Source organism: Cyanistes caeruleus, chromosome 2 (assembly GCF_971803275.1).
Source record: "Cyanistes caeruleus chromosome 2, bCyaCae1.hap1.1, whole genome shotgun sequence".
Classification (NCBI taxonomy): domain Eukaryota; kingdom Metazoa; phylum Chordata; class Aves; order Passeriformes; family Paridae; genus Cyanistes; species Cyanistes caeruleus.
Genome location: NC_141702.1, coordinates 115,177,424 through 115,193,214, shown reverse-complemented (window position 1 = coordinate 115,193,214; position 15,791 = coordinate 115,177,424). Strand labels below are relative to the sequence as shown.

The 15,791-nt window shown below is 39.2% G+C and overlaps 1 protein-coding gene across 2 annotated transcripts in view; it reads left to right on the top strand.

The window, feature by feature from the left end:
• Nucleotides 1–15,791, top strand: part of SPTLC3 (serine palmitoyltransferase long chain base subunit 3) — a 153,993-nt gene that overhangs the window by 63,112 nt on the left and 75,090 nt on the right. Inside the window, exons 1-5 of one of the 2 annotated variants that reach the window (XM_023923175.2) lie at nucleotides 3,774–3,868; nucleotides 5,966–6,221; nucleotides 8,456–8,564; nucleotides 9,577–9,652; nucleotides 11,585–11,756. In XM_023923175.2, coding sequence (XP_023778943.1) covers nucleotides 11,637–11,756 — 120 coding nt within the window. In that variant the 5' untranslated portion in view covers nucleotides 3,774–3,868; nucleotides 5,966–6,221; nucleotides 8,456–8,564; nucleotides 9,577–9,652; nucleotides 11,585–11,636. Of the gene's footprint in view, nucleotides 1–3,770; nucleotides 3,869–5,965; nucleotides 9,653–11,584; nucleotides 11,757–15,791 lie in introns of those variants that run through there. The other variant, XM_086872596.1, reaches the window with a different exon arrangement.

The following is a 15,791-nucleotide window of genomic DNA, read 5'->3' as shown; positions in this document are numbered from 1 at the left end:
GTCCTTTATTCCTCCAGTTTTGCCTAGCAGATTTTTGCTAATCATGAAAACGACTCTTCATGTCTATAACATCTTAGTAGGTAGGAAGGTTCTTGGGAACAGTGAGAAGCCAATGAATACAAAATCTATGCTTAGGTAAATGTCTTGGCTCCATGCAGTGTCCCAGGAAAAGCAGCACTCAGTGTTTGTTCTAGTTTTGGATGTCTAACTCAGCAGCTGGCAAGGGACTGCAATGGGTGGAACAGCTACACACAGTGCTCTTCCAGGTTTTGGTTGATGCTTGTGCCTCACTGAGCTCTGTTTGACATTAATCCTGCTGGTTAGGAAGCTCAGGATGCTGAGAGTGGCCCCAGAACAGCTACAGCAAAGAGCCTGCACCTTGCAGTGTATTATTTCAGTGGCTCATTGGAGTCCAGTATTAATGGATCACAGTGAAGTGCACTTTGAAAAAAAAATCTAAATAATCTTCAGCTAAAGAACATAAAGGTTTGAAGGCCACATTCTGTGGATTTATAAGTGATTTTAAAATATATTTATTTAAAAAGGAGAAAGAAAAAAAAAAAAAAAACAAGTCCATGCTATGAACTGCTAAAAATTGGAAAGCTCTGAGGTAAAAAAAGACTCAGGAAGTTCTGAATTTATTTTCCCAAACTACTACTTATTTCTGTACCCTTCTGCATCTGTTTCACTGAAAAATTTTCCCCAAAGGAACGTGAATAAAATTTTATTTGGCTATAGGGGTGGAGAGTGAAAGTAAGCAGAGAATTTGGTGGTATGTTTAAGTCCCTGGTGCAGAAAGGAGCTTAGAATCTCTGTTATGAATCTGGCAGGGAATTAATTTGAACTTCTGTCCCTCACTATGAAAATGGGCTATCAGTTATGGGATCTTTGCCCTCTAGAGAGAAATTGAAAAGGTAAAAATTTTTTAAAAGTCAACTAGAATGAGTTTAAGTGTTTAGGAAAAACTTGCTAAACAATTTTGGGTTTGACCCAAAAGAAATATGGAAACATAGGAAAAAATTTATGAAATATGATTATTCATTCCCTGGGTAACAGAAATAATAATGTGAAACTCCTTCTTATCTGTAACTAAGGTCTGAAAATAAAATTCAAGTGTAGAAGGTCAGCTGAAAATTAAAAATGTAATTTATTAACTTGATTTTATTGGAACACTGAGGCTTGGTCTCAGAGGATAATAAAAATTACAGAATGCTGCACAGCCAGAATTACAAAGGCTTCAGGTTCAACGTGGGTCTCGCTATATTGGTTGTTTTTTTTGAAGCCTAGTTCCCACAGCTATTTGTCATCTCAGGTTTCATTAAGATACCATGATTTTGTCTTTGTGCCTGTGGAGGACCATATGAAAGTAGAAAAAGCACTGAACTGAACTGTTCCTCTGCTGTCATTTTAAAGGGAGGAAACAAAAAAAGAAAAGCTGATCTCACAAAGTCCCATTGCTCCAGCAGCTGGATCTACAGGAAGAAACATTGGATCCTGTTAGATTATTGATAAAATATTGTGCCATTTGGAATGCTGAGTACGGGAAGAGAATTTTCTCCCAGTATCTAGCTCAAATGTGAGTCCAGTAAAGACAAGTTAAGAGAACCAGCTTTGAACTGACTAGAAAGCTTTTGCAGCTCTGATGAATGATTTGGGACACACCAGTATCTAATAAAATACAGATCAAACATTGGCATATATGGTGTGAGGTCTGAAGAGAGACTTAACGAGGCAGTATCCTGACTTTTGTTGCCACATCAGCTATTGTTAACCCAAAAGTCTTTGCTTTTTATTAGTGCTTTGTTCACTCACTAATAATTACCTGTCTCACACCTTTAGGAGATTGCAAAATGTATTTTACTGATGGTGATGCTGAGCAACAGAAATATAACATGTGGTGTTAGGAAGGCCATGACAATCCTGGAAAGAAAACTCCTTAGAATCCAAACTGTAACCACATTTGATAATCATGATCTGAAGAATGTTATATAAAATGTAAGAATTTTGGTGAATTTTATAAACAGTTCTTTTCAGCCTTAACTTTACATTGTGAACAGTTGTATTGATTTGATTGGAAGTGTCAAAAGTATGTATGGAACTGTAGGAAGGCAGGAATGTCTGTAGGAAAAGTTTTGGTGGAGTGACTAGTTTGTTAAAAAAAAATTAAAGGTGTTCTGTGTTATCAAAAGGTCATAATAGTGAGCAGTGGTTTGAATTCTTGTGAAGGCCACTGACAGTTCTAATTAAACTAATGTAGGAAGGAACAAATGTGTGGATGACTTTCTTGCTGTTCTATAGTATGTGGAATCTGGGATTTATCTTTAATTGCTTCCTGAAGTTAATTAAAGTATTTCCCTAAGCATCCTGTGGAAGGTGGCTTTGCTCTGACACTACTTCTGCTTGGTGTCAGGGTTGACATCTAAGCTTTTTATCAAGTTCAGTGAGATAGTGAATTAAATAGTAAGAATATAAGCAAATATAAACTAGTCCTAGATAAACCCAGGTATAAATCTTAATCTGGACAGAGTGCCTGAAGTCAGCAAAGCCCTGTACAGACACATGTGTCTTCCTAAGAAGGCCATGACTCACTGCAAGAGTGCTCATAGGATTTTTTGATTTCCTCTCTAGATTTTGTTTTTATACAGAACTGATGATTGTGTGTGGATGTTTGTTCCTTTATCTTAAAGATCAAAATCTGGTCCTGGGTAATTCTGAACATGCTGCAAAGGGATTACATCTTCCACTGTTGAGCAATTCTAGTTACATCAGAGAATTTTACTGAGATCCTTTAGTCAAACTCAGAACACCAGGCTCCGGTCTAGAAGACTGCTACACTGCCTGAGTAAAACTGTACTAATGTTGAATTTAATTATTCTAATCTTGAATCTAATGATTGACGGTGTCTCCTGGCCTCAGGAATCCCGTGATAAAGATATAATCTTCACACTGTTTTAAAAGGCTAAAAACACTATCCTAATTCTGAACTTGTTCCATGACAAGGAATAGCACGTCCTATACACTCATGTTGATGTCAGTTGGCTCCCAGGGCTGTAGAAACTGGTCCCCATGAACAAAGGGGATTCTGGATTCTGCCAGATCTGTTCCACCACTGCATGAGCATGAGACAGAAGAGCAGCCAAAGGGCCATGGCTGAGCTATCTGCATTATCAGGACCAGAAATCTTAGGAGCTGAACTGGCTACCAGGACTGGCAAAGGTTGCAGTTTGAAGCATGGCTGTTGCTGTGGGAAGGAAGGGAGGAGTGAGGGCCTTTTCCTGCATTGCTTTCACAGAAGTACAATAGTAAACCTCACTCTGGAGAATTTCTCCTGCTCTCTAGCTCTCAAACCCTGCTCTACTCCTTTCCTCTATACACCTGTTTTCAGTGAAAACAGTCTATTAAACCTTCCCCCACCCTGCTGGGGGTGATGCTCTTCTGTCCTGCACAGACTGGCAGGAGTTCCACAGCCAGGCCCCATGGTAAAGGGGATGAACTGAAGCTCTGGACCATCAACCAGGTGAAGTCCTTGCACCAGCACCAGTTTTGCCACGGTGAATGCATGGAGTGTGAAGAGGCTGGGGTGGGGGATCCAGCCAGGCCCCCCAGGGCTGTGGCGTGGTCCAAGGGGCTGAGGAGGTACCAGGAATACGTCTGTCCTGTGGATGAAGCAGGGAACCAGCTCAGGCAGTGGAAACCCTAGCAGAGCCTTTACTGCTGAGTATTTAGTCTTTGCTTATCTCAGTCATGAGTCACCTTTGTTCCATTTTTAGCAGATAAAAAGAAGAGAAGGAAATCTTATGCAAAGAGACTGTAATGATGCTGTAACTCTATGACATCAGCTGCTGTTTGCCAGCATAGTGCATAGCAGGTGAGGAGAGGAGCTGCTCCAGGTAAGAGTTTCAGGTGCCTGTTAGCTACAGTGAGAGTGCTGGAGCTGAAGGACATGCGCTTCTCAGAGCAAGTTGTACCTGATTACTTGATGGCTTGAAATCTTAGCAGCGTTGAAAAAGCAGCACAGAACCTCTGTCCTGTGTAGAAAAGGCTGTTTTGAAATCCACTGCAAGCAATAGGCTGCTGAATGTAGCTGCAATAGTTGCCTCCCCAGCTAAGGGATGTAGGGCTGGATAGTGGAATGACACCTGTCTAAAAGTACTCTAAGGCCCAACTTGCCCAACTCTTCTCCAACTATATGAAATATGCTGTTTGAATAAGGATTTATTTCAAAAGAGAACTGTAGAGACTGGAAAATAGTAACATTTGACTCCAATTCTTTACTGAGGTCTGACGAGATTACTGTGCATAATATTAAAGTTAGAGATTATATGGAATATAAAAACAAGCATCACAGGAAAGAAACTTTAGTTTGCTAGTATGTCAGGAGTTGTCAGGAGAGTTAAAAGACTCCAATCATAAGCTTGAGGGGGTTTAAGGAAAATATTTTGTGACTGAAACTGAGCTGAAGCTGCTGCTCTAGGAAATCTTCAATTGACTTGATTTTCTGGTATATGTATCAGCTTTGAACTGAACTCTTGGAGTTGTAGCTCCAGAAAAATGGCAGTGTTTTTGGAATACCAGACCATGTTCCTAAGGCTTCTCTAACAAATGCAGGGTGTTTCAGACTTCTGCCCTGAACCTTAAATACAAAGAACTTCAAGTAAGGAATAACATTTTATCCTGTTATCCATTTATCAAAATGATAAATATAAATATAAGTCTTAAACCAGCTTCAAAAAACACCTGTGTCAGAACTCATGGATTTAAAAAAACTCTTGAGATAATTTTGTAAAGTTGCCCTTCCTGCATTTGGCAACAATTTCTAGAATGAATTTCTCAATTCTCATTCCCCCTTTTAGTCTCCCATCTGACACTTGGTGTCTCTTCAGAGCTCCATTGACTTCAGTGAGGCATGAAATTGAGAAAGAATTGCAGTTAAATCTGCTTAAAACAGAATTGCAACTATTTGTGCCAAGCCATAGGGAAAGCAAAACTCTCAACAGTCAAAAGAAATTCTTCACAAGTAAAAACAGAAGAAAACTTGGCCTCAAAAATCTTTTGAAAGTTTGAATGCTTACAGTTAAGTAGATAAAGTGAATACCTATTTTGGTTATTCAATATTTTGTTTTCTTCCATCTGTCAAACAGTGTAGTGTAAAAATAACTAATTTCAACCATAGTAAATGGTCATGAAGCAACTGAATGAAAAATATTGAATTTTTATAAGGCAACCCAGCTATCACCTCATTACCATAACTGGCAAACACAGGTTTTGAAGTTTTGTTTGGGTTTTTTTCTCTCTCAGCCTGTACTTCCCTAAGAGATAGGATGAACAAAACTGAAATGGCGAATAACAAAACTGAAATGGCGAATAACAAAACTGTAGGCAGTGACAAGAGGAAATAAGTCTCCAGAGATCCCATGTATGGAGTCACATTTAACACACAAATCTAAGTCTGTGGCATGTCTTGAAATTACTTGTTCATTGGCTATGGGGAAGGCAAATAGTCTTCTGTGTCATGTCACTAAGTTTAGTAAAGCTAATAAAAAGGTTCTGAAGCATAAGTACTACTTGAATGAGTAGGGCTATTGACCTCACTGGGTCTAATTCAATGGAGTGCTTCATTGAATGAGTAAGAATTGCACAACAGAGCCACTTGTTAGATTAAAACTGGGGTATTTTGAAATGCTACTTTTTTCTTTTTTCTTTCTTTTTTTTTTCCCCCAGCTGAGTAGTATTACAAGTCCTCATCTGGGCCTGCATAAATCTCATGCTCCTGGAAGCACTGAAAAATTTCATTACAAGAACAATAAGCAATAACTTTTGTGTGAAATCATTTCATAATTTCCTGTTCAGACACTGACGTTTCATCATTAAACATAGGTTAAAGCTATGTCTGTTTTGTTCAGTTTTACTAATAATAATAATAATGAGATTTGTCTGTTAAATACCAGTTGTCTTAATGTTCCAGATGTTTGTAGAGGAGAATGACTTGTCTGAATCGACATGGTGATGACACAGAGGAGGAACAGATGGCACAGAGCTGCCCCTGCTCCATTCATCATGTCCAGTGGAAACAATGACAATACCGCACTGATTCTCAGCAAATTACAGAGCTCAGCAAACAAATCAGCCTGACTGGCAGAGGTCTTGGAAGAGTAAACTGAAATCTGCCTTGCACTGCTCTAGAGGTTACATGGCTATGGATCACATCGCTGCTGAAAGAGGTCAGTAGAGAAATGTCCCAGGAAAGAGATTTTGCCTCTACCTAGAGCTTGTAAAGTGTTTTTTTTATAGCCTTTGGCTTGGCTGAGTGGTTCTGTTGGCATCACTGGATCTAGCTAGCTAAGTTTTTTATTTAAGAAGTAAGAACTGAAGAATCAGCTTCATGAGAAATTTCCAGGTAAGAGTGTAGTAATGGCATCAGCTTTGTAATGGCAAGAAGATAGAGCAGAAGACACACTGGGCTCTCTTGTGCTTGCTGCTGGATTTTTGCAGGAGGCTCTTAGTTTCTATATAGTTATTCTTTTTGTCTTGGTGTGATTTTTTTTTAATTAATGTTTTTTTGTCTGATTATGACATTCTAGTCAGATATATTTTATTTTTGTATCAGAAGATAAGGACAAAACTGTATCAACTGTGCAATTTATGAAGCCTTAATCCTTGCCAGAAGATAAAAGTTGCAGGTGCTACAAATGTCCTCAGGTTAGGTACAGATTCCTAACTGGATTTGTTTATCATATATCAATCAGATATTTGTATCAGACAAAAATAATCTCAACAATTTCCGATGCTTTGAGTACTCAAAGCTTATTGACATCCAGATGCAATCAGAAAACTGGTTCTGGTAATATTGCCTAAGAAACTAGGCTGACAGCATCTCTAAAAGCTTAAGGCTTTCAAGCATTGTCTTGTCATCTTACCATGCCCCGTGCAGAACAAGGAGGTGCAGAGGTGTGGAGAGGCAGCTGTGCCAGCCCCAGGGCTGTGCAGGGGCTGCGTGGACCTGCCAGACGCAGAGGAGCCCTGCCCTGCCCTGTTGCAACACTGGTTACGTGTGTCCACCTGTGCCATGGGTCTGAGTTGCTCTAGATTATTCCCTGACCAATATCAAACCATTGTGTGTCTCCTTCAAGTTGTGCAAGGCCAGTTGAGGGGATCTTTCAGTGATTGTGTGCAGTTTTATTTCCAGGTGAAGTGTCATATCCCACGTATGTATTGCTAAAGAAGCAAACACAGATATGGGATTCTTCCATGTAAGGATTTAGGGAATTTAGTCTATAGCTGGTGAAATGTGGATGACTCAAAAGACAGCCTGGGAGTGACTGACCAGCTGATGGCTGGTACTTGCTCTTGCTTTGTTTTTATGGTATTTCCCTATCTGTTCATGAAGTCATCTACATATCTAAGGCAGAAATTGCCTCCAAGACCCATGTGTCCACATACATCAAATATAAATATAAGTCATCAATGGTACATAGAATTTATGAGATGGATTTTTGTTGTAAGGGAAATGATTGTGAGAAGAAAAAAGGTTTTTTTACTGTGTACTCCATTTCCTGCATGCTCTGCTGCCAATTTAAACACTATCAAAACTTGTTTTGTTGTTGATTTTAACAGAGGAATAGACTTGGGTTCCCAGTTTTTTCAGCTCTTGTTTGACATTGGTGTTTGTCCACTCAAAACAAGCATAAAGCTGTCTCATGTCTTTGTTTAGACCCTTATTGTTTTATGTAGTATGTAAATGTGAATCTGTCATGAGCTGAAATTATCACGGTCTTGCAATTAGATTGCAAGACCATTTCACAACTCTGCTGTAAGTAACTGTACTCTGGGATGAGCAGGATTCCTACAAAATCCTTCTGGCTTATGACATGACAGTTTTCTGGGATGAGCTTTCATGCTTTCTTGCAACATTTATTTTTATTTTATTGGTAGGTAATCCAGCACAGTATTATAAATGAGGACACTGTGAATCCAGTATTGTTATTTTAAATGACGTCATTGTGACCACTACAATGGCACTACATTTCTGACTGGGCCAAAAGTCTAATGGAAGGTTAGAATTTTTTGTCCTCATTTCCTGAGTGCATCAGCAGAGTTCAGTCTTTTGACCTGTCCTATGTAACAAAGGAATTTTTATCAGAAAAGTGATTTTCTTCAGAGAGGCTACTTAAGCAGAGTCCTACCCCACTCTGTTCTCTCTGTTGTTAAAACTTAGCTAATTAACTGTGCATATTTTGCTTCATTTTTGCACTACACTCCTCAGCAATTAGTCTCAGAGCATTTAAAAAGGACTTAAACACTTTTACCCTGATTTCAATGTGAAAATCCAGTGGTGTTAACAGGATGATGACAAAGCAAGGAATAAAACCTAGAACCTGGGTATTCATTGATGCTTTTCCTACAGATTTATAATAATTGTAGTCATGTCCTGCAAACTTTACTATTGTTTTTGTAGAACATGGTGTGTGATCTGCTGGTAATCTTAGAAATTCACCATCTTCTTGCCAAAGTATGAAGAGTGACCAGTCCTCAAGCCACTAAAGAGAAGTGCTGATTCAATCTTGGTAGGATTGGTGTCCCCTGCAGTTGAATACATGCAGTTCTAGTACAGTCAGCACAGAAAATGTTTTCCTCCCACTTCCCAGAATGATAAAAATAGGGTATTGGTAGTGGTGGTTTTGGTGTTGCAAAGAAGACAATTACTGAATTCTTCCTCCAGTGTCCAGGCAGCACAGATCCTCATACCTTTGAGTAATAGATTAAGGTGCAGGTAACAGGTAACATGATAGATTGTATATAGAAGCCTGAGCAATAGATGAGATGGCTTTGATTAAGGTACAGTTTTGAAGGGCACAATTATTTTGGTGTGTTTTATTTTTCTGTTTTAATTTGGGGTTTTTTGTTTGGTTGGTTTTTTGGCTTTTATTTTTTCTTCTGCTTTTTTTTTGTTGTTTGGTTTGGTTTTTTGTGGGGTTTTTGTTTGGTTGGTTAGGTTTTGGGGAAGTTTCTTGGGGGGGATTGTTGCTGAGGTTTTTTTGGGGGCTTGGGTTTTTTACTGCAGGAGAAATACCATATTCTGTTTACAGATAATTTTTTGTGTATTTGGCCAGACTCATCCCTTCTATAAATCTTTTGCTCTGAATAGGATCAGATCAGGAATTTTAGTCAGCTTCTAGTGGTATTTGTTTTGTGAGCACTGGTTTTAGGTCACGATTAACAGATATCCAAATGGGTAGCTCTTCTCTGAGTTTTTTTGGTTTTTTTAATTGCTCATTTAAACTCATATTTAAATGTGATTTAAATTTTTTAATTTTCTTGTTATATTAAATATTCTAGACATTGAAAACTAAAATTTCCAAAACACTTAATTTGCTGTTTTGTTCATAAAGACACCAGTACCTTATGGGTCTTGAAATAGATAACAAGTATAGAGCTAGAGTCTGGAACTAGCAAAAGTATTTACATTATCTGAACTGATGTCTTAACTGGAGATTCCACTTCCCTGGTGAACTTAATTGTGGGAGGGGGGGAAAAAGACACATATGATATGTTAATTGTATTGCTTTGTGCCTCGAGAGGTGCTGAGCCTGTTGGGAAGAGCAGCTGGCAGCGGCGCTAGCTGGGACACTGCTGCGGGCAGCAGCACTACTTGGTAAGTGTCCTTATCAGAGGAAGATGAGCAGTAACTGAGTGAGCAGACAGCATGTTTTACAGGTGTTTGATTTGCTGTGACAATCAAGGACACAATTCCCAAACAAAAAAAAGCTCCTTGATGGGATGGGGTTGCCAGAGTGCAGAGAGAACGCCTTGCATTAGCTTGTTCATTTATCAGTAGGCCATAGGGGATAGGTGTCCAGGAGATACTACCAAGCATTCTTCCTGCAGGCTTATCTTCATCTCAGTCTCCTTTTCTTTTTGCAAATATGAACTCTTAGCCACTTAAGACCAACAACATTTTGCCACTATAATTGACATTATATTCAGAGTTCATTTGTCATTGAGCTATACTTACAGATGCCTTCATGAAACCTAAACAAGACTGATTCATACAGAAATGAGGTGTTCTTACCTAGAAAAAGCACCCAAAAAATAAAACTTTAAAAATATTATTTCTGGTGGTGGATCTTGTGAAACTGTAAAGCAAAACATTTTGAAGTTTTACTGCTTCTGTGTCATTTTAGTCAGTTAAGGGGCTATTTTCTTCACCCAAAATATTACAGTCTTATTAAGTTTAGATCACTCTTAAGCAGAATCCAAAAGTTTTATAGTACATTGAAGATATCTCACTTTGAAAATTACTTCAAAGGAGAAAATATATTTTAGCAATTTACTATGTGTCTAAGATAAGTTTTCAAAACCAACACAGTGTGTTCCCCTGTGATTTTCACAGTGGTTTATTTAACATTTCATCTTCTGCATTCCACATACTCAAGTTCTAGGCTACTCTTTCTGTATATAACTTACATTTCATTGCCAGGATGGCACAGCAATTTTTTCTAATTAAAGAACTTCAAATATTTTTATTCTCCCAGCCTTTCATCCTAACTGTTTTTCAAAACTGATATTATAATACAGCTTTCCTTTAGTCTGTCTCCACACTAATTTCAATTATTTTGGGAGAAAGGGATTCTTTTAAATGCTACCAGAGATGCTTCTGCTTTTACTTTTTGTCGCTAAAAACTGAAGCAGGAAAATTTGATCCAGGGAAGACCATACATGCATTTTCACAATTAAAAACCTTTTTTCTTAAAAGAAAAGATGAATGTTAGCTGTCCTTAATAGTTTCACATATGATAAAAGCCTGACTTGTTTTAAAACTAAATTAATTAGCTTTATAAAACTGTATTTCTCATTCATTGTACTAGCATGCCATTTATCCTAATACTGGCCAAAATGAGTTTAAAGGGACAGTTCACTCCAGTGAACACTTGTGCATGTGTCTGTAGTATCTAGCTCTAAACGCATTTTCATTTTATTACTAAAATGCTTTCCATTTCCTTGCAGGTATAAAGTTGTGTCTGTCATGCTACTCGTATAAGAAGAGATTAAAAAGAAATTTTAAAAAGCGTTTTTCCTTTACTCAGGGCAATAATTGTTGTTTTCAGCTAATATACGCTTAGCAAAATGAACCATGTAATTTTACAGATTACTCTGTTAAAATTTTCTAAACATTTTGGCATTTTATAGGGAGTGATGTCACTCCACATTGAGTGTAATTCGGAGAAAAGAAACAAGGTTTCTCCCTGGGAGGTATTTAAGAGGTAATATATCTTTAAGTGTCTCCGCCTCTGAATCCACCCACTCCTTGATAGCTGCAGCAGTCTTGTTGACTCACAGAAGCCGTGTTCATGCAAGAGCCAGCAATGAGCAGTATTTTTCAGAGATTTTAAGAGCACACCTCCTGCTATGTATTTCGCGTTCTAGCTTGCTGGAGCTGAAGCTGTATGAAAGAAAGTTTTACGTTTTGAAGATATTGCAAAAGATAGTTCCTCCTCTCACCCTGGAAAATCCTGACAGACCAGTTGGATACCTTTCAGGCCTTAACCAAGAACTTTATCTTCTCATCCCACTGTCTTTTTTACAGTAGAAAGACCTAAGACACCCTTAAGAACTGAGAATCTGACTAATTTAAACAGATGGCTAATCCCAGTGCTGTCTGCAATGGACATCTACATCATCATCACCATCATCAGAAACAGAATAACCTCACAAAAAGTGGACTATCTAAGAAAAATGGAATCACTAAAGGAATGAAGGTAAGGTTTCATTGTTTACCCTAATTGCCTCAATATTGAAAACAAATAGGTAGTTGCAACATTACTTATTATGCTATTTTTATGGCCATCTTAGTGTCTATCGAACAGCTTGTATGGATTAGGCTTCTGTGTTAAGTTTTGCAATCGTGGGACCTAACGCTGCTTTTGTCTTCTAAACTGCAGAGAGAGTTGGGAATGCTCATGCAAATGCTGTTGATCCCATGGACCGACTTAGCCTCTAGTTCCTATCAAGCACAACACATGTAGTAACTTCCATCTAAAGCTTAACTGGTGGTGGAGTTGACTTAGCAATGTATTAATCACTAGTGGAAAGCTGTTTTGTCAGCTTCAAGTGTGTATGGAGTAAATTTAAAGTGTGATTTGATGCCGTACAAGTGTAACAACAAAAATATGTAGGCAGGGAAAGCTGCCTCTTCTTGATGTTTACAATTCTGCAGGGTTGGCTTAGCTGATCCACACACTTCACTCATGTAAGCAGCCTTGTACAACTTAAAATCCAAGTCAGTTTACTTTCTGTTTTCTCAGGCTGTTTTCTTTGAAGCAGCACTTCTTACATCTGTGAATATTTTGTAGAACTGTTGGCAGGTAACATCCTGAGGAATGAGCAACAAATCTAAAAGTATACTTCTACCAAAAGAGCCCAAATCTTAAAGGTTGTCTCTCTGTGATACCTGTTCTGACTGCGAGTTTACTCTCTGTCTTGGAATGTCCTAATTCAGGTTCTTAATGTGATCGAGAGAAAGTCTTGTAGTGACTACAGCTGGCTTTACAACATGGTGTGGTGGTGACAGGGGGGATGGAGAATACTGCTTGTGGAGCCTGTGCACTCACCTGATCATCCCTGTTGGAAGCTTTAGACAAGGACTGTGGTGAGGGCTCCGCTGTTTTACAAATAAACTGCTATCTTTTATCTTTCTCTAAATGGGGCGCTCACACACCTCAGCACTCTAATGAGGGCACGCCCAGTGTCATGCTTAATGGTTGTCTGGCTTTAGGTGTCTCCCCTGGTATGAGTGTTTCCCAATCACTGGCTTGTGTTGGATGAGGAAAGCAAAAAATCTTGCGCAATGATTGAAAAGGGCCTTTCTTGGATTCGCTTCCAGAAACCTAATTCAGTATCCTCTTATATATCACATACACCTCCTCGTCATTTTGTACATTAACTATTTGCCACAATGATGTTCTAAACCTTTGCTTTACATTTGTGACAGATTTCAAGGGCTAAGCTTTGCCATTCAGTTACTGTTAACGTGCTGCAGATGAGTGATTTTGAAATCATAGGATGGCATTAAGTAGGATTTCCTCCTTAATAAAAAAAAGAAGTAAACAGCTAGAGAAGTAATGAATAATATTACTGAGGATGAGCAAAATAAAAAAATAAATAAATATTGGCCTGAAAGGGGTAGTAAAGGAATGAAGGAAATATTAGTAGATGCACGTCCAAGACTAGTGAAGTCTTCCAAGCACCGCATGGCTAGAGAAGAAAGTGTTTTACCCTGCTGCGTGACACCTGACAAGAGCATTGAACCACTTGTAAATACCATCCATGGCTGAGGGAAGTGGTGAGGAAGTGAAGACTTAGAAAGTTCAGGATGCTTATCAAAGGCAGATTTGGTAAGTCCGGGTCGAGCACTGTGCTCCGAATTACATTCCATTTCCCCTTTCTTCCTGCTGCAAACACAGATTGGGAAAGAGGGAAACAATAACAGACAAGAGTCCTGAATGAACCAGGAATCTCATTCCTGGTAGGAATCTCCCCATTCCTGTCTGGTCTGTTTCCCCGCCCCAGCTGCCTCACCCTGTTCAGTGCTTGTGCTTGATGCTATTTTACAGGAACAGATACTGTTCCTTCCTCCCTGCGCTGTTTACGAGCCGCACTGCTGGAGGTGTGCAACCCCACACAGTCCTCCATGCGCTTGTGCCACTTCTCACTGGGGTGTGCTTCCCACTTAACAGGCTGGGATCTGAGAAGCAGGGAATATGGCAGCCTGGTGCACGAGGAAGCCTGTAAAAGGCTTCCAGGTTTCTCTTAATTCCAGTCATTCTTCCTTCTTCCTCTTGTTCTTTAGCCACCTTGTCCCTATTTCCTCTAACACTCTGACACACACATTTATGTGCTTTATTGCCCATGCAGTAAAATAATTGACCATTAAACACCTTATATAACAGAAATATAGTGCTAGTGTATTCAGAGGAGGTATCTGGTGATGCTGGTTCTAGACTTGTGATAGTTCCAAAACTTTGGGGCTTAGTTACAGCTGTGCTACTTTGGAAGGAGGTGAGGAGGCAGAGATGCTGTGGTTTGAGAGAGGAAATTAGTGCAGAGGTTGCAGTGAAAGAATGGCACAGTGAAGGCTTCTAAGCCTATAGCAATAGTTTTGCACAACTGACTGCCTGGAACATCAGGCTTTGCAGAAATCAGCTCTATAAACCCTCTTTTTCCAAGGGAGCCCCCAGAAGCATTGGCTTCAGGAAATGCTGGCTTTGCGAACACTGCTTTTGCAAACACTTGCTCAAGAACAAAGTGTTTTGCATGTCAGTGATGTAAGAACATTTTGTATGTCAGTTCGTGCTTGAGAGAAATAGAGAAGCAATTCTGATACCACAAAACCCCCCAGGTTTCTAAAGAAAGGATTTTGTTTAATGGTTGGGAAGGGTAATTAGGGACGATCAAATGTGGGGGAGCAGGGAGGCTCTCTTTGCTTCTAGCAATCTGTGGCATACCAAGGACAGAAAGGAGGTAGCTGAATGATAGAGAAGCAGGGTAGCATCCTACCAGAAGAGAAGCTGTTGCTTTTGGGGAAGTGCTAGAGTGCTTTGTGGTGGGATTGCTTGTTTGGATGGCTTCTGTGATTATTTAATTCTGGCTGATAGCACAGGCTGTCCATGTATTAATGGACATCAGGCTTAACCACGTCCCCACAGCCATGCTGGTATTCTTTGGAAGCTGGGCCATAGTAAGACCTAAACTTTGGGAAGTGGGTTGTGGACCATGTCTTCTACTTTGTTAGTGCTTTTAAGAGAGGCAGATGCTTCGTGCTCTTCCAGAATCCATAGTCTGGACTTGCCTTTGCCCAAAGCATAATTCAGTAGCTAAACTATTTATTTATGTAACTGAATTGAATAGGAGAAGGTATTTTCCTAGTGATGATTTCTTTGCTGTTATGTTGTTGTTGATTGAGTACCAATGATAGGCAACGTTGGATTTTGAAAACAATAAATATGTTCATTTAGTGGAAACTTTTTTCCCTATAAAACATATGCAACAGTTCCATTTCTTCGATAGATTATTTCCTTGGATGCCTTATCTTCCAATACATTATCAAGCTGTTGGCAGATTCATTATTTTTATGTTCTGCACTGAGAATGGCAGGGCTTGGAAGAAATGTGTAGCTAACAAGACTATAGGGTTTTCCAGGGATTTCAGATTCCTGTGTGAAAGCAAAAAAAGAGCCTGGGACAATAACATCCGTCCCACTTATCTGATGGCCCAAAAATGTGATAATCTCCAATATCTGAGGGCTCCAAAATTCAGAATCTGTTTATGTTTAACCTCTGTCCTGTGACATCTGAACCTCCTCCCAGCTCTTCTACTTAGCTATTTGGTTCAATATTCCAGCATCCAGTTTCAGTTCCTTCCATGCTCTTGGCATCCTAGGTTTTTCCTCTCTTTTCTGCTCTTCAGTGTCATTTATTGCCTAATGAGGATCTTGAAGAGTACATTGATTGTTTAGGAAGAGAGTCATGAAAGGAATATGCCGTGCAACTGTTCTCATGGCAGTAACTTTCTTGCATGTTGTAAAGGCCTCCTGTAATTTCTTGTCTCTCTCTTCACAAATACAGACAGCACTTCAAGTGTTTCTGCAAAACTGGTGTAAGTGGGACATTTTAGATGCATACTCAATATAAATGTTAAAGAGCATGGTGGGAAAAATAATAAACTAATTCCTACAATCAGAGTCAAGCAATAAGGGTTATTGTTAACAAGGGAAGAGCAAGGAGAGGGGATTAAGG